General features: G+C 29.2%; 1 protein-coding gene across 1 annotated transcript; it reads right to left on the bottom strand.

Moving 5' to 3' along the window:
• Positions 1 to 5,668: 5,668 nt before the first annotated feature.
• LOC114195944 (serine/threonine-protein kinase RIPK-like) lies at positions 5,669 to 8,244 on the bottom strand. The gene is made up of 5 exons (XM_028086396.1): positions 7,518 to 8,244; positions 7,284 to 7,419; positions 7,052 to 7,188; positions 6,754 to 6,877; positions 5,669 to 6,615 (listed from the first exon to the last, which is right to left on the bottom strand). The coding sequence occupies exons 1-5, from the start codon at positions 7,899 to 7,901 to the stop codon at positions 5,987 to 5,989; spliced, it is 1,410 nt and encodes a 469-aa protein (XP_027942197.1). The 5' UTR covers positions 7,902 to 8,244; the 3' UTR covers positions 5,669 to 5,986.
• Between the last annotated feature and the right edge of the window lie 12,089 nt (positions 8,245 to 20,333).

Below are 20,333 nucleotides of genomic sequence, written 5' to 3'. Positions count from 1 at the left end.
TATATTTTCTAAAATACAAAACTTTATGAAGTTACATGTTGAAATTATAGAGGACCAGGAAAAAAGGCCTGGATATTAAGAACAAATTTTCAACCCAATATTTTATATCCAATCCATCAGAGTACATTTACGGTTGTTATTTACCACAAGGCCTGGTTTTTTTGCGTTGGCCGAACTAATTAAAGAAGCATGCATAATGATTTGCCTATCCTGTGTAAAAAAAAAAAATTTAAGGTCAATTTTATCTGACTAAAAATATATTTTATATAAAAATAAACATTTGTTTCATAAAAGATATTGTAAATTTTCCTTTTAAGTTGTTGAAATCAATGAAATAATTTTTGCACAATTATATTCCATTTTCTAACAACCCTGTAACACAAGAGAGATATATTTATTTAGAATATATTTTTAGTCCTTTAACTTTGACCTAAACTTAGAATTCGTCCTTGTCCGAATGAATATAGTCATTTCAACCTAATTACGTTTTTTTTTATGTGTCGAACCTTTTTAGGTTAGTATTGTAGTTGTTTACACTGTTTGACACATTCTCGGTTCAATATTGGTTAGAAAATACATTCGACACCTAAACAAAAGTTAACATAATTGGGTTAAAAGGACTATGCTCATTTATTCTTATTGTTTAGAGATCAAAATGTATTAAAGTTTCAGATATGGACAAATTTCAATTTTGGATTAAAGTTCAAAGATTAAAAATATACTTAATCCATTTATTTATCTCTTTCTCTTTCTATCTCAAGAAAAGAAAAATACATTTAAACATCTAAGAAAAAAAAATATTACTCTGTATGAAAAAAAAATCTTTACTATAGTTCCTCTCCCTTATTCATTTTTAGAGGAAGAAAATAAATCATCACCTTTTTCAAATAAAAATACACATTTTATCTAACTTACATTTTTCTACCAAAACCGCACTTCACCTTTTGTTTCTCCATTTATGATAAGGCTATATTATGAGATAAAAGATGAAAAACAAAATTAAGGATAATACGATGATTCCAAGAAGGAAGAAACAAAAGCCAAGCACTTGACTATGGTGGCTGAGTGCTATATTTCCACCATCGTTGTTTCTTCTTCTGCCACCACGTCTTCGAAGTTTCACTGCTTTATCTATGCTTTTGTCTCGGTTCATTCTTTTTCCTTCAACAAAGGAAAAATCCTATGATTTTGTTGTTGTTGTGAACACTACAAAACCCTAATGAAACTCCTACGTAGGTTTTCTAGCTTCTATATATGGAGACATAGATGATCACGAAGACCATTTAATGGGGCAAAACCCTAGGTGGGTGACAACAACGTAAGAAATTCCACCAAGTCATTAAAAAAAATCTTAGTTTATTTATTTTTATTTTTATTTTGCGTAACCCCATTTTGGTTTCATAGCTTTTTCTTGGGTTTTGGTTCCAACATAGTACGACTCGTGCTTTTATTTATTTGGGGTTAATCCTCGAATGTTTGAGACTATTTTTTAGAAATTTTGTTATTGGTATAATTTAGACCAATTTAATAGAATTTTCCCTCTTAATTAATACTTTATTATTCACAAACCTTAAACCGGAGACACTAGGGAGTAATAAAATTAGAAAAAAAGGTAATCAACCACTGATTATAATTTAAATTTTTATGTAATTTAATCGTATATTTTTAATGTCTATATAGATAATAAATAGTGTATAACATAAAACTAAGACTTACAGGTCCAAAACCACTTGAAAATGTATTATGGTAGAATTTAATAGGTATGGAACGAAATGTTGACAATTTCAAAAGGAAAAACAAAAAATAATTGACCATAGTCATTGTGTGACCAACATATTTCTAAGTACTTGCTTGCAAGAAGAGCACTTTAGTTTTATGCCTTTTAATTTTCGTTCTTAGTAAAAAAAAATTCAATTAAAAAGTGTGTATAAAATATGTTGTATATGTTTATATAAATAGTTTCTAAAATAAAGAGAAAACAACAAATATGTTATAAAATAAAAGGGAGAGAAGGATAATAGAGAGTAAAAACTGATTTTCTGTGATATAAAAGTTAATCCAAGAGATACAACTAATGGTTATAATACTAAAGATAACATCAATAGCAATTAATTATAGGTAATTACTAACAAACCAATGGACAACTATAAATTTCATAACAAAATATATGTTTCTTAAAACCTTCATTAATGTTTTCTTGTTTGATTAATTTCTTTTGCAATGGCCAATTGAGCCTATGTATAAGTGACATAATTGATACGTGTAAAAAATTAAAATTTAAACTAATATCTTTTTGCAAAAGTATTTTTTACTTTTATTCTGATATTCTTATTTCTTTCTAATTGATATTCGTTGGAGAAATTGATTTAGACCCCCTTAATTTGGTTTAGAAAATGACTAACTTTGAAGTTACATTAGTATTATGCTTAGATCCAAAATTGGAATTAGTTTTTTTCTAAACTTTAATACATATTAAGTTTACAACAAATATAATTTCTTTAATCTAATATTAATTCTTTTAGACTTGTATTGGTTTGCTTTGGTGTTGAGCTGTTTTAATTTTCCTGCTTGCACGTGTATCATCTCACACACAATCGCCTTTGTTATTGGGCTAGACCTTTGTTTTATTATTTTGCAACTCTTTTTTCATTATTCACACTTCCACCCTTTTTATTTAGTTAGATTCCCTACTTTCAAATATGCATAATCTTTTTAATATCAAAAACACATTTTATATAATAATAGTAAAAATAATATTTCTTTTAAAATAACTTTTATTAATAAAAAATTAAAAATTTAAAAATAATTTTCTGTGTCTTTTATATGAGTACTCGTGTGATCATTCGCGTCGTCCTAATATTTAATATTTTTCTTTTCAAATAATTGAATTCTTTTTAAAGGTATGAGTAGTCCTATGACTATGTGCAGTACTTGATACTTTTCTTTTATTAAATAATTCAAAAATACATTATTCTTTTAGATATCTGTATGACCATTTGCATCTTCTGATATCTCTAAAATAAATATATACAATATATACTTACTTGTTTGATCTTTGTGTCGTCCTAGTACCAAGTACATCTCCTTTTTTTCCAAAAATATAAAAAATACAAAACTTTAAATATAGCAACATTTTTTAAAAAATGGTTTCTCATTAGAAATATGTGATCCCTAATTGATTTTTCATTGCGAATGGAGATATGTAGAGCGAGGTTAGTTCTTGCCGAGTTCACTATTCTTGTCAAACCAAAAAACTTAAAAAATATTGTTGTTTATGTTGAGTATTATTTTCGAGAAAAATTAAACATTTTAAAAATTACATCAATCTTGTACATTTAATCAAAGGTATCAACTTCAGACGGACTTTGTACGGTACTAACACCTCCCTTACGCATATTTCCAAATTCAAAATACAATTTTCGTAAACCTTATTTTATCTTTACTATTTTCAATAGTTTATTTAGGATAAACTATGATAACGATTCTAATTTATATTTTTTAAATTATCTTATTTTGACCTAGTTAAATCATGTAAAATAAAAATTAAATCTCTATTAACCTATTTTGACCTCTTGTCCTTTTCATAATCTTTTTACTGTTTTTTTAAGACTATTCAACACAAAGGATAATCTTAAATTGTATTTAGTAGCCAGCGTTTTTTTTTTTCCAAAAGATTTTTTTTTTTCAAATTAATACATATGTTTTTTTCTTTTTATTTTTCAAGTTAGTTTTACTTTATCATTTATTATTATTATTGTCTTGAAAAAATTTGATGTTGACACTACCTAAAATTTTATTTCTCTATTTTTTCAACAATAATATATGTAACAAGCGATCATGGAACAATTGTTGTCACCAACAACATTTTTCATATCTATTTTAATAATAGTATTATTATTCAATATGACTAAAAAGAATTCGAATATTTATGAAATTGATTTGTTTTAAAAATTTATTATTGTCGTCAACAACTGTTAAAAAACGAGAAAAACTTTTTAAAGCTAAAACTAACAAAAAAAAATATTAAATAATTCCTTTCTGAACTCTTATCATTTTATAAATAAATATTGACAGGGACTCGTGGCTGAACATGATGCTCAATCTAGAAGGAGTCTGTTGTCAAAATCAATATAAATATTATATCACATGATTTCATCATGCTATAAACAATTCATTAAATATTTCTTTCATATTTTTCATTTAAAAGAATAGTTTTGATATAGAAAAAATAGCAAATTAACAAATATATATTCCTCTATAATGATATTTTAATTAAACAACTGATATCAAGTAGATTCAGTATTGAAGAACTCTTACATTGAAAGTGACGGAATATCTATTATTTTGTATTATTAAGATTCTGTCAATGTCCAATTAATAGGGAAACAATTTACAGTGACAATATTTTTATAAATTTCAATAATTTGAGATATGTGTCAGTAAAAATTATTTATAAACATATTATAATACCCATAATTATTTTTATAAATACTGATACACCTACTAACAAATATTTTTGTAAAATTAATACTATATAATAAAAGTTACAATAATATTAAAACTATAAATTGAAATTGTTTTATTCATAAGCCAAGTCACACTGATTAAGTTAGAACCTTTTACTCAAATTGTGATCTTAAAATGAGTGTAGTACAAAGTTTATTACAACACAGTACACGTATACTAATTTAGAATTATAATATATATATATATATATATATATATATATATATATATATATATATATATATGAATAACTCTCTATTCATATTACTTATTATATTAATAATTTATTTTCTTTTTTATTTCTATCAGTACTACATGTCAAACTGGATCAATAGGTTACATAGAGCAAAAAAAATCTAGTACACCAATTAAGTATGTAATTAAAAAAATTCACAAATTTGGCTAGTAGAAAAAACTGTAGAAGAACTGAAAAATCAACAAAAACAGTCAAAATCATCCCATTGAAAGAGTCACACCATGATAATAAAAATATTATTTTAATTTTTTCTTAGAAAATTAAAAGTCAACTTCAAATGTTTATTATTTCTTTATTTTACCTGCAACCCGGTAATTTTTAACAGACGTTATTCTCTCTCTATATATATATATATTACTGACATTTAGTATAAGTATTATGATTTACTTAATTTAAAATTACAAATTACGCTTTAATTTTATTTTTTATTGTTATAAAATTACGATATTTTTAATTATTCAATATATATATATATATATATATATTTATTTGTATTATTAAGTGTTTTGGATTATAGTTATTATATTTATGGAACTTGAAATCAGTAATTTGAGTTGTGCAATTAACAATTCAATTTAAAAATATTGTGTGAAATATAGACTAGTGGAGCCACCAATTAATACTTTTTGTTTCTCTAATCGTTCACCCCACCCTAATGATTATCTTTCGTCAAATAGATAACTACACGTTTGTTATTTATCCATCAAGTACACATACATTTATATAAGGGTTCCTTGCTGTCTCCACTATCTATGATAAAAACTATTATAATTAGCATCTAAAATGAGCTTAATTACACACTGGAATGTTATTCAATATAATATATTACTTCATGTTTGGTCAAACCTCTTAGCTGTAACCATTGTTGTTGAAAGATCTTTATATGTTTGTTCAACAACTAATAAGTAGTTGGTAATTCTCCATTTTTATTGAACAAGTCTCTTCATCCATCCACAAGAAAACTTCATCACAATATTTATATAAGCACATGCAATTTAAAACAATTAACTCTCTAATCCTCCCTTAGTTTAACAAATTAAATTACTATAATAACTCATGCATGCTTTCCATGTTTGGACCATGTATTAATCAATTCTTGCACGCTCACTCTGTGTTCTTTTTTGCTAGGGCCCACTACATAAAACTGAACAATTCTGTGGAGAAAATCAAGTGAAAATATCTATGTATATACAGTATATATGATGATTTTTATGTATCTATATATCAGGTAACAATTCCAGGCCTTTTCACATGTGATGGAGGAGAGTTTGATCCACTTCCTCTACCATTTCTGTGTCTGTTGTTGTTGTTGTTGTGATCGTTATTCACTGAACGTAAATGTGTGTGTGATTGTGGCTTAGGGCTCTTCGGGGACTTCAGAGGATGATGTCTGTTAAGGTTGTGGTTCCTACGATGGTGTTGGCCGTTGTTGCTGTTGTGTTCCCTCCTTCTAGGTGTTTCAAGCTGATCCTTTGCATTGTTCTGCACTTCGTTGTTGTTATGATCTTGTGGAGCAGTGTAAACAAATGTTCCTATTGGGATGTCATCAAAATCCTGAAGTGGCTCAAGGGTCTTAACCACTGTGCTCATGGAGGGTCTGCTCCTAGGTCTGTGGCTGAGACACTGGTAGGCCAATGCAGCTGCTTTTTTGGTCCCCATTTCAGAATACTGCCCTTCAAGTCTAGGGTCCATTATCCTACCCAGTTTTCTTGAATCATTCAGCATTGGCCTTGCCCACTCCACTAGGTTCTGTTCCCTTGGAGGACGGTTCTTGTCCACTGACCTTCTCCCTGTCAGCAACTCCAACAGCACTACCCCAAAACTATACACATCACTCATTGCTGTCAAGTGACCTGAAAAAACCAAACAAACACATTCACATAAACAGCTAATACTTCCACTTTTTAAGGTACAAAACCAGTAATTAATGTACTTAATTGGTACTACAAAAGTGGATTAGTTGGCATTGAAAACTAATCAAGTTAAGTTACCTGTCATCACATATTCTGGGGCTGCGTATCCATGTGTGCCCATTACTCGGGTTGAAACGTGGGTGTCATCTCCTTCGGGACCGTCTTTTGCCAACCCAAAATCTGATAGCTTTGCATTGTAATCCTACAACAATATTAAATTACAAGAGTAAGAATCACAGTAATAGAACATAAAGTATACCAAAATTCCTTAATTAGCAACAATAATTTAATATTTCATGTTAACTATATCAAATAAACACAAGTTATGAACTTGTTTATATGATTGAAAAAGGAGATATAAACTAGGGACACTTACAGAATCTAACAAGATGTTGGAAGCTTTGAAATCTCTGTAGATGACTGGCTTCTCGGCTTCATGAAGAAAGGCTAGACCCTTGGCAGCCCCAACAGCAATTTTCATTCTCGTTGACCATGGTAGTGATGCTGTGAATCCTGGATTAGTTAATTAATCATCAAGGTTAATTAGTTCTTAATAAGGCTTATTATGGCAAGAGTTAAAGATAGTTAATAATGAATAAAAACCGTACTTCTAAATAGTTGATTCTCCAAGCTTCCTCTTGGTAAATATTCATATACCAAAAGTCTGTGTTCTTCTTCACAACAGTATCCTATCAGCTTCACCAGATGAGGATGCCTCAGTTGCCCCAGAAAAACAACTTCAGTCTGTCATCACCACACACAAGTCAGAAAAACCTCGTAAACAGATCTGAAAAAACACTCATTTTGTCACAAATTTACGAGGAAGAAAACAAAGTACTTACCAACCACTCTTTGTGGCCCTGCGAGCCATCCAAGTCCAAGAGCTTAACAGCCACGGGTTGAGCCTTGAGGCCATGCCTGAGCTTGTCATCAATGAACCCTTTATGCACGGGTCCGAACCCACCTTCTCCTAGAAAGTTGCTGGAAGAGAAAGACTGCGTGATGATCTTGAGCTCAGCAAGTGAGAAAACATGGAGGTTGGTCCCCGCTAGGGAAATGGAGAGATCCTCTGAAAGAGTCGTGCTTGGATAACTCAAATCCGTGACAGAAATCCTGTGAGAAGAATTTGGCTTTGTAGCCACCACCTTCTTTGGCTTCGGAGAGGGATACTCACCCTTGTAACAACCCGGGAAGATGGATTTCCATATGCTTTTCATCAGGGTCATTCTTGATCAAGACAGAAAAAACTAAAGCTCGAAACTTTAACTCTTTGTGGTGATGATAAATGAATCTACAATCTCATAGCTGATGAAAGAAAGATGTTTGTATAGAGATATATACTCGAAGAAGGTTCAACTTGTTGAGATATTTGAATGTATTAGGTATGAAAATTTAGAGATAGACGGTGGTGGAAATGGAAAGGGAAGTGAAAGGTTATTCCAAAATCTTCAACTGCTGAGAGAGAAAAGAGGTTTTGAGCACCCTTTTATACGAACACAATGTTGATTTTTTCCTATAAAGGTTACTTTTGATTAGTTGTCTAGGTCCTATATGCCATGGATTTCTTCTTTTTGTTCATAATATATATATACACAGAGAGAAAGAGAGGGTTGTTTGGCAAGCAAGAAATTGCGAAATATTATGTGAATAAATATGTATTTGTTTAATAGGATTTGATAATGAGGAACCGAGTATTCCAAGTCTAAGATGTTGGTTGAAGGCAAATGACGTAGCTACCCCCACTTGACTTTCATGCACTCACGGTCACAAATTTGGAAATTATTGGCTTTGACTTGTCATCGTGTTTCGAATATTTTCAATTGCGAAAGCAGCACCTTCCACATTTTCCTTTCACTTTCTAGTTTCCATTTGGTAAAGACTTCCACAAACTGCTGCTCGTGATTTCATACCGCTCCATTCAGTACAACCCTATTTTTCTTCTCTGCTTTTGTTGGGTTTTCGTTGACCTTAAATTCCGTAACTCATACTAATGCTTCAATACGTATCTATATCTACTCCTCTATTCATCACCACTAAAAACATATTTAACTATGTAAATAAATTTTAAAGTTATAAAATTTCGATTAATTATGTATTTTATGTAATGGTAACAGTAAACTTCAACAATAGTGTAAACACAAAGCAGTTTCTATGCAGATAGAAGAAAATGGGTATTATGTCAGACGATTTTACTATTTATTTTTTGGTGCGTGTTTGTTCTTCAGATATTGAAAATTGTACTCGGTTGGTATGGTTTCAACCTGAATTGGATAGGTTTCTAGAAGATGTAGATAGAACATAAAATAATTCAACATGTTGTTTATACAATGACAAAGCAGCATTTAAATAAATGAATTGGAAGGATATGCATATCATCAACCACAAACACAGGGACTTGTATTATAATATATAGGTCTGAAAAATACACATCTGAGAATTAATTCTAGTGGAGGGCAATGGAAATGAAAATGTTAAATAAAAATGCTAAAATAGATTTTTTTTTTTAATGTGAAAGATGTTACAATATTATTGTATATAATATAAGAAAGAGAGAGATAGTAGTCATAGACTTAATTAATATTATATGATTCAGAATTGAGGTTAAAGAAATTTCAAAACTTCTGGGACAAGCCTCGTTCCAAAGTTTTTGACTTTTTGGTTTGTAGTGGAACAAGAGGGGATTCTATCACTTCCAAAAGAAACTTCTATAGGTTTTAGTTTTTCTCCCTTTTACATTATTGTTCTCAGAGTAGCAACTACACAGATAAATCAAATAATATAAACAATTAAAAATAAAACCTATGAGGCTAATATCACCTAGCGCGTAGAGCAGTTGGTATAATAAAACAATTTCTTTATGTTTTTCTAATTATTTAACTATATATGTGATATTTTTACATTTTGAAATAAATATTACTAATAGAACTAACTCTATGTATAAGAACATAAATTTGTTGTTCTCAATAATAGGTGAATCAAACAGAAAAATATCATCTTGTTACGAGGTGAATTGAAAATAAATTAATTTGGATTTTAATATTTATATTGTATTCTTTACTATCTTTAGGTGGACAAAGCTAATAAATTCAGTAGTTTATAAAAAGTGGAATAATCCATGAAAAGTCCTGCAATGTACGGCATGTTTGATTACTGAGGATTGTGATAGATTAAAATAATCAGGTATCTGCTCTTGATTTAACCGTTCTTGAAACTTCTTGCAGGTATTTTTATGATTTTTCCTTCACTATTTAAATAGGAAGTCATTTTTTAAAAATAGAAAGAAGATGAATTATTGTGCAATTTGAAATTTCGATAATTTTTAGCTTTTTGGATTCTATATATCTGTTTTATTTTCAAACTATATTAGTTTTAATATTTTAAAATATATTAAATTTTTGTAATACATTAAAATCTCTATTTTAAAATCCAACACAAAAAATTTAGTAAAACATCTTAGTTACAAATGTCAAAATATTTATAATTCATGAGTCAAATTTAACAACATTGGTTCGAATAGGTTGAATTGAAAAAAAATAATTTTTTAAATATAAGTTGAATTAAACTTGCTTCACTTTATCAATATATTAAAAGAGTTTGAGTCGGATCGAAGGTAAGTTGATTCGTAATTTACCAACAATAATATTTTATTAGTTTTTTTACAATTTTTTAAAGCTTTTTATTATAATTATTTACTACATTTGATTGAATATTTTCAAAGTTTGATCTTTTTAAATTTTAAAATGTTGTTCAATAATATGTTTAAATAGTTTAGATGTTAAAATTATTTGTTTTGCCAAATTATATACGTTTGTATTTTAATTTTGAACTACCATTTTTATAATAATTCTTGAAGAATTAGATGTACACTTTGATCAACACTATAAAAAAGTAAATCAAGTCAAGACGTTCATTGTATTTCAATAAATATATAAAATATTACAAAATAAAATATGTATAAGTGAGTCAACTCATCAATTTATGGTGAGTCAAGTCAGATTATAAAATTTTTTACTATAAAAAAATAAAATGAATCGAATCAAGTATTTTTAATTTAATTGATGATGAGTGAACCCTTATAAGTTAATTTGACTTATTTTACCATCCTAATATGAACTCACCGTTAATTCTATAAAAACCATAATCTTGTTAGTGTATTTAACATGAATGCTTTGAGTTATGTAATAAGGAATCAGTATCTACTCAATGAGAATATATTACAATCATTGGGGGAGCAATGAAGGGACAGGGGGAAGCTGTGGCTCCTCCAACTTTTTTGAAATTTTTTTATTTATGTTATATGAAAATTGTTTTATTTTTTATTTTTTAAATTATGTATAAGAAATTTGATTTTTTGGAATTTTTTAAATAATAAAAATATATACTGGGAATTGATAAGAATTAAAATATGTATCTTTTTATTTATTTTATAAAATATAACATTTAATGCTAATAAATAATAAAGCATAAAATTAAATTTAATAAAAAATAAACAAATTTATTAAGATATTTTTTATTTTTTCTTTCACTATTTTTCGAGTTAACGTATTGTACCCACTTTAGACTTTTACTTGTTTTGTTTTCTTTTATTTATGAAGAAAAAAAGAAAGTTGCACACAAATTCATTATTTTGTGCTCTCATTTTTGTATGCTTTCTTCTATTATTGAAGAAAAAAATAATTCTTTTTTTCTCAATTGATAATGAAATATTAGTTTAATATATAATATTATTTTTTATCTTACGAGCATTTGGTATATTCATTTTTATAAATATATATGAAAAAGCAATGCACTAAGTGTTTTTTAATAACTGGTTTTTAATCGTGACTTGATTATCATATATTTTTCTTTTATTAATTACGTATCGCAATTTTTATTTAGATTATGATAAATTATCTTTTAGTATTTTTTTAAAACATAAGTATATTGATGAAGAAATAAAAGAATAAATTAATTATTTAAAAATGATAAAATGGAAGCTACCGTGACGAAGAAAATAGACAAAATCAATCTTTGACAAAAATAGGAAGTCAATTACATCTACTTGATTGATTTTTTAATTCATCTCGTCTTATTTTAACTCTTCTTGTTTCTACAACTATATCAAAAAAATAATTTTCTACAATGAAAATTCTCAAAATAAAATTGCAAAATAAATCAGAAGATGAATTTTTTTGCTGATGATATGATTATTTACATTAAAAACAAAATATAACTAAAAATTTTAGTATTGATTAAATTATTACTGAGTTCAATAATCTTACGAATCCATAATTAAATATATAAATTTTAAGTATATTTTGGCATCTCCACAAATATTGAGTAAGATCCATCACTAATTACAATGAAGATATAATGTTGACTTTATTGTAGAAAAGAAGGGAGAGAGGAAGGTTGATATTGTTGCACTTACCTTAGTTTTTTTCATTCACATTCAAGACATTGTATTTTGAACTAGTTAAGATGTTTTTCACGTTTAAAATTTTGTTTCTAGAAGGCTTTTTCGTAAGTAATTCATGCATTGTATTAATTTAGTCAAGGTTCTAAACTTTATGAAAAGACCCTTAAAAAATGTGTAAGATTTATTTTTATGTGTTATTTATTGACGCCAGATTCTTGTTAAATTAAAATTGTGTTATATCAAATACCGAATTATATTATATTATTTTTGCATAAATTATTTTATATTAGTAACATTTCTGTGCCCATTCAAATTGAAAATGATAGATTTCTAGTCAAAAAAATTCACAAGCGGTATTTGTTTTATAATATAATAAATTCAAAATATCTATCTTCAAATAAAAGATGGGACACTTGTTTTCTGCCACGTATATAAGATTAGGGAATGAAAAGTAAAATTATACTCTCGAAGACATAATAAAGACTAAATATGATAAACTTTACATTATAATTTTTTTTAAAGAGAGTTATTTTATCATCTACTAACACATTTACCGTTAGATTTATAGAAAGGGTTTTATCGGTAAATAAAACACTAATAAGATTTGGGCTCAACCATATAAGATATTAACTTAACTCTCAACCCAAAATCTTAAAGCAATGAATATATGGATCTTTATCATTATATGGTGCTCCACTTTCTCATTTCTATCCAATATATGACTTAAATTCACGTTTGAATTTCTAACGATTACACTAGGATTATTTTTCACCTAAAACACGTATTAAAGAATAAACATTTATCATTCTTTAATTTATACTTGATCTGAAGTAACATCACTGATCCTGATCTTAAACTAGTTATGTAAAGTTAGTAGGTAAATTATTTACAATTGCATGAAGGGGAAATAAGTGGAGAGAAGGTGGTGGTTGAGAATGAGGTAAGATTAGCGTGGGGAAAATGTGTTTGGAGATAGAGCGTAGGGTTTTAGTGATATAATAATCACCCGTATGGACCAATCTATACACCATATCCCTTAATTTCCAAACTTATTGGTTGGAGCATTACTCCAAACACCTTGGACTCAAACTTTGTGTGCGCTCAACACAAAACCGCGCTCGTTACTCAATAACGACAAAGGATGTGCCCAAGGAGGACACTCCCGTCAACACGTACGGGAGTAGGTTACGTGGGGCCACGCCACGTGTCCTTTACATAGAAATTTAAATTAAGGACTTTGTCAACACCGCAAAACCTCAAAATTCAGAATGTCACTTCCCATGCAGTGGAAACAAAACCCAATATTATAGAAATCTGAAAAATGGATAACCATGGTAATCTCACTTGTGCATGATTATTCTAAGATGCTTTCTTCATTCCATTATTCTAACAAATATTTGATACGGATAGTTAAACAAACTCATGTCGTCACTTAATTCTTAATTAATCTAGCTTGGATAAGAAGTATGTACAAGCTGCAATTTTCCTAGTGCAATTTCATCTCATATGTGTACTTTTCTTAAATATTTATATATATGGAGAGAGAGGTGCTATGCGTGTGTATGCATAAAATTCATTAACAAATTGAATTTAAAAATTTGGGGATGATTATAATAAATGGAGGTATTGATCACATTAGGATTATGTGTGTAAAAGAGAAAGATAAAATGAAGTAATGAAAGAAATGGATATTATTGTTATGAAAAATATGTTACAAAGCAAAGGGTGAATACATTTATATAAAATATGCATGACACTAGTAAGGGATTTAAGATCCTAAAGTCACCGCAAACAATAAGGGGAGACAAATATATAAGATTAAGGAGAGCAAAATATGTTTTTTCATATACTTAGAAATAATTTCAATAAAACCAGAAGGTGTGCTTACCACCCTCGTGTACATGTAGGTTCGCTACTGCATGATACATGCATACGTACATAAGTGAAACTAACATAACAAAAATAACAAATATATATATATATATATATATAGCAGCGATATCTCCTAACATTCACTTATGGATGATGTGAGTATATTTTAAATTATTTCATATTATTTATGCAGCTTAAGTTTGATGACAACAACCATTGTTGTAACTAATATCTATATGACAATGAAGGTATGTAAATGAAGTGATTATGAACATGGGGAATGTTGAAATCAATGGTTTTCTTAACCAGTACAAAAATTTGGGAATAGAAACATGGAATGCCAGACTTACATTCAACGTGGTTTAAACAATCCCGAAAGAATATTTACGTGACATCTTTTTATAATGCGTAAGTAAAATTCACTTTATGATACTATGTAAGAGAGAATGGTGAAAAAAAAAATAATTAATGAAAATATTGTAGGATGTTGAACCTGCAAAGAGGGTGTGCACAACACAAAAAGGGTCTTCTATGAAAACAAGAAACACAGTCTATGGAACTTATGCTAGTGCAAAACTAACATATTACAACTAAATACTATGTTAGTTTTCTCAAAAAACGATGTAAAAAAGCTATTATTTTAAACATGCAAGATGTCTTTGAAATCATTGAGGGTCACCAGATGTTAAACGTTTAATATTTTTTTTATTATCGAATAAGCACTTTCGGTTAAAAATCCAACGAGAGTGGGGATACCTCATAAGTTATCAAGTTTAACTTTGTTTTCCCAACTACTCGTCAAATCATTTGGTAAAGTTTAGAAGAGAAAAAGGAAAATTTAATCCAACTCGTTTTCATAATTTGTCCATGAAGTTTTACCAAACATGTTGCTGATCATGTTTTGACTTGTGATTTTGTTGTGTTCGTCATTATGGTTTTTATTTTCTTTTAAGAATAAGAATAATTAACCGGGTTAGATAAAATTTACAAGAACAACCACAAATTAATCAATTCATATCATTGCATTAATAACAAAATCAAATAAGAGATTATTTAAACAAAAAAATATATTTAAAGTATTTAACGGAATAACTTTTTTTTTTATGAAAATACCTTGAGTTATAAACTAGACAAAATTTAATTCACATCCTTAAAATGAAAATTTATTCACGAGTGACGCATAACTGATGTCTGTTGAAAAAGTCAAAATTCAATTCACAGTAGTAACCGGTGACACCCTACCTGGGAAAGGGGTTTTCGGCCCTTCTAGATTTCATTTTTCACAACGTAATTTTAATTATTTTATTTTTCAAAAATAAGAAATTATTTGGTTGAAAAATTGCAATAGTACAGAAGATTATAACCCCAAATTAAACTTTTGCAATTAAGTAATTGATCTTGTAACTTTTTTGTGTAATTAAACTTTCAGGATTACTATAGATATGGTCAACTCTTTTATAGGTTACCCACACGTGACAATGAAGACCGAAGAGTACGGAATAACTCTTAGAGTATTTATAACTGTATAATTATATTATTTTCTTTAATGTATATATATATATATATATATATATTACTTTTAACATATTTTTATTTTACGTAAAAATTTATTTATATATTTTTAAAATAATCATTAACTAATTCTTCTCTCTTGCCACTTATATTTTTTTACATGTGATTTATTATCTCTCCAACTTATCACTTTGAGTTCTTATAATCTTAAAATTTATATCTTTTAAATAATATTTTAAAATTTTAAAAATAATATAAACATAATAAGTAATATATGTTAAATTTAAAATTCATGTGTGTGTTCTTCTTAAACGGTCAAGATTTATTGAAATATAATACTTGTTAGATCGTTGATTTTGTATCAACGATGTGTTTTTAGTATACTAGATCAGTATAGGTGTTAAATAATCAAATTTCGTTTAACATATTAAATTTTAATTTAATAGAAAGAAATAGTAGGATAAAACTAAAGAGACACACGTTCACGTTAACGTGTATATTTTCGCATAATGTCTATGCGTGTTTTTTTTTTTTTGTTAAGATTTTTCTCTCTTGTTTTCAAGTAACGTGTTCGAGGTTGAAAACTAAACTATAATGTATGTAATAAAATAATAAAGTACACTAAATGTTATTCGTTTAAAATTACTTAAGATTGTATCAATAGTAAATGTATACTTACTTTCCCATTCTTCATATTTGCATACTTCAAAGTTTTATTATAATTAATTATCCCACTATTTTATAATTAATGCAATATTTATTATTTCAAATTTGCATTTCCATGTTCCTTACTTAGAACAGATCCCAAACAAATTTGATTTAAACTTTCCCGCGTAAGTTTTTGAAACAAGGGAGTATGAAGGTAAAATAAATTGAATTTCTCTTTTGAACTAAAATTGATATATCCACTTTAATTTTTGTAATTAAATATTATTTTTATAAAAAGTTAAATAATTCTTGCTTGAAAAGCTTCTGCATCCCACCTCTTCATAATTTTGGAAACCTATCCAACTTATAGTACACACTCTTTCTGAACTATTCTCTTTTATTGGTTTATCGAGTAAATTATAACACTTTTAAAATTACACTTATATTTCTTGCTTTATCAAATAGAGTTTACTTCAAACAATATTCAAAATGTTTCACATATGAATAGAGTAAAAGAAAAATAAATATTAAAGTATTAAAAAAATCATATACAGAGGTAAAAATTTTATTATTAATGGATGAGCACTTTATACCAAATCATAACATAACATGGGTGATTATTTATGTTTTTGTAATATAAGTTTAATATTATTGCATAAACTAGCATAAAATATCCGCTTATATTTTTTTAAATATAGTTTATGGCTATTACGCGATAAACAAGACAACTAATTTCTTTTCCTTTTAATACAGTTAAATGTTCAAGTTATACTAAAGTTTGATAATTTAATTTAGTAAAGTGTGATACTCTAAGGAAGTGTTCAAAATAAATATAATATTAAAAAGATAAATAATGCTTGTGAAAAACTCGTAAGTGAATTATTTAAAAAAAAAATCACTGCAAAGCACCAACCTCACGGGTAACACTGATAACGAGTACCATGTGCTATAATATCATCACCAACTTTATTCATTAGAACAAGAACGATATTAATATAATATTATTATTTTCACAATTTATACTTTACGTAAGTTTAAACAATTATATCATTTCGTTTATATATTGATTTATATTTTTAACGGATCTATTTTATATTTTTTTGTATACCATTTATATTTTTAAAGAATATATCCTATAGTTTTGTATATAATTTATTCTTTATATTTTATCAAAACATATTATTTATATTTTTATAAATAAATGAATTTTTTAAATTAATAAATTATTTTTCACGTTGATTTTATTCAAAATACAACTTTTTTTAATCTTTAAGTCTCTTTTAATAAGACACAAACCATCATCATCTACGTAATTAGTTATTCTAATAAAAAAACTACTGTTAGCTAAAAAAAGCGCAGTTTTTTGTAAAATCCAAATAAGTTATGAAAATCAAATTTAAAAAAAAGAAAAACTATTAGGTAAAATTTTTGAAAATGGTCGGTTCCTTTCAATGCTTTAAATATAACGGTCACATAATATATTATTGTTTAAAATAAAACAACTAAGACAAAATTATTAAAAAATCTATAAGGATTTGAAACACTTTTTTTTAATATCTTAGTGAGAGATAGTTGTTGTTTTGGATAAACTCAAATAGCATTTTTTTTAAACATGAGTAAAAAAAATGATTATGGAGGATAAAACTAAAATTTTTGTGGTGTTTTTAAAATTTGAGTACGTCTTATAATTATTTTTAAATATTGGAAAATAGAATAAATGAATTTAAACTCATCCTACCAAAATTAAAAGTGAACGGACATAATTATTGATGTGTAATAGAATTTTGAATCGTCACGAAAAAAAGAAAATTTTCTGCAAAAATTCTAAAAAACAAATTAATTACGAATTTTTAGTAAGTCTACGAGCAAAAATAATTATAAGATAAAAATACTTCTTATGATAATATTTGTAAGACTCAATATTTTCTGCCCTAAATTAAAAGGGGCTGCCCCATGTGAGTTGGGTCTAAGGGTTGGCCCAAAAGGGGAATAAACCCTAAGTTTGCCTTAAACCTCATTCCTCTCACTTTGTTGAAACAGATTTTCTAACTCCCTTTGAGTAGCCGTCACCTTCTCCGATAGGGTTCAGCCTTGGAGCTCCCTCGCACTTGTTCGAACCAGTTTTTCCGCTTCTCTTCATAAGCATACCCCTAGAGTCGTGGTGTCCGTGTTTGCGGTTGAATTCCTGTACTAGCATATTCCAGGTAAGGGAAGCGAGAACCCCCTTGTCTGGTGTGATTGTGATTTGTACCATTTTAGTTTCATGATTTTCGAGTTTGATAATTGTCTTGGATGCTTGGACTGGCTGGTTTTCCTATTTGGTGTATGTTTATGTGTGATGCAGGCGTGAACAGTGGCGAGCACTGATAATCTCGCCCAAGCGAGCCTGTCTCGCCCAGGCGAGATGAGCAGAGGCTCGCCCAGACTTTTTATGCGAGGGGTCGCTTAGGCGACCAACTCAGTTTTGAGCGAGCGAGTGTCTCGCTCAGGCGAGGGGAGTCTCGCCTAAGCGAGAATGCGCAGAGGCCGTTGTGGTGTATGTGTCGAGCTCTCGCCTAGACGGAGGGAGCTCGCCTGAGCGAGAGTCCTTCTCGCTTGAGCGAGACCCTCTAGCCTGAGCGACGAGCTAGGCGAGAATGCGTTCTGATTTGGGTTCCCTCTGTGCTTGGATATTTAACTGGTACTTGTATGAGTTATTGTATGATGGCTTAATGGGAATGATTATGCATGATTGGGAGAGGGTCTTATGTGTGAATCATGAGTTTAACAAAATCTTTATATGAATTATACTCGAGAGGTTGAATATATGTATATATGTGGTCACGAGTTTGACAAGCAACAATGGACATGATGGTTGGTAATCCAGTGGCATGGCTTTGGTATGTGGAGGAACACTTTACTCATGGTTGGGAATGACAAATTGGTATTGATTCAAAGTATGAGAAATAAGGATTGGTTACGAATGAGGGGATGAGGTTCCTATGTATGATATATGTATTTATTACTTGGTTGTTGGTGTGTGTTTGTCATGTGGTCAGTACATAATTCCTTGAAGTCTCAAGGTGGGACTTCAGGGTCTTGCTTCAGTGGTCGGGACGTAATTCCATGGCCCCTGATAGTGGGTGTCCATGGTGGTGCCCCATTTATATAACTTGGTAAGGATTCAAGGTAAGGATCGCATCCTGACACTCTAAGGAGTCAGTTAGTCTCACTTAGAGCGGACTGGCTCCTGTGGTGAGAGTAGCAGGAGGCTTGAAACTCATTAAGGGCTAACCTTGTGGTGAGGGAAATTGATTCATTGTAACACTTGTAACACATAGCTCGGGGGTGAGCAGCTTGGGGGTGAATAAAGGTATCCACCACAAGTGCAGGCATCCGCTGAATCCGACCAGGTTATATGTATCCGGATGAGTCGAGTCGAGTCGTAGTGTATTACTTGGGAGGTCGTAACATGCTTGTGTGATGTATGTATAATGGACTGTGAATATGTATCTGATTTCATTGATGAAATGATTTTGGTTCTAGCTTACCCTTTGCTTGTTTGATTGTTTTGTGTGTGGTTCTTCTCTTTTGCAATGACCATCAAATTATTGATGTGAGCAGAAGCGAGAGATTCTCGCGGTCAACAGGGGAATGGTGACTCCGCTGCATAGTCCATCTGGGCTGGAGCTGATGTTTTATTTCTTTTTGTTGGGCTTTTCTTAGGGCCACGACCCATGTATTCTGTTTGACTTGTGATCTCCTATATTCCTTTTAACTTCATATTTGGTTTTTCCTGTGGTACCGTGGTGTGCCTTACGTTGTAAGGAGTGGGTTTAAACTCCAGGACTGCGCTACGTTATTATTCCAGTGTGACGCTTCTTTAATTACGTTATTAATTAAATGGGGTGTTACATTAATGGTATTAGAGCAGTTCGTCCTTAGGATGACCTAAGGTTGTGGGTTTGTCGTGCCTTGCGGGCGTAAGTAGTCATGTTTCGTCGAGTTTGTCAGTGAAACCAAAAGTTTTAGGAACAGAAAACGCCTTGATAGAGTAATGAGGGTGCACACTCATGACTAGATTAAAGGTTGTTTTCCTTTCTTATTCTAATGGTTCAGGAAAAGGGGGTGACAGACAAAAAGGGGTTCGTTGTCTGTAAGTGATAGACTGTTGCTTGGTATGATCTAGTTTGTCTTATTGTGCCTCTGTGTTCTGTGTCTGGTGTCTATAGAAATGAGGGAATGCAAA

Source organism: Vigna unguiculata, chromosome 9, assembly GCF_004118075.2.
Source record: "Vigna unguiculata cultivar IT97K-499-35 chromosome 9, ASM411807v1, whole genome shotgun sequence".
Lineage (NCBI taxonomy): Eukaryota > Viridiplantae > Streptophyta > Magnoliopsida > Fabales > Fabaceae > Vigna > Vigna unguiculata.
This window is presented reverse-complemented; position numbering and strand designations above follow the sequence as displayed.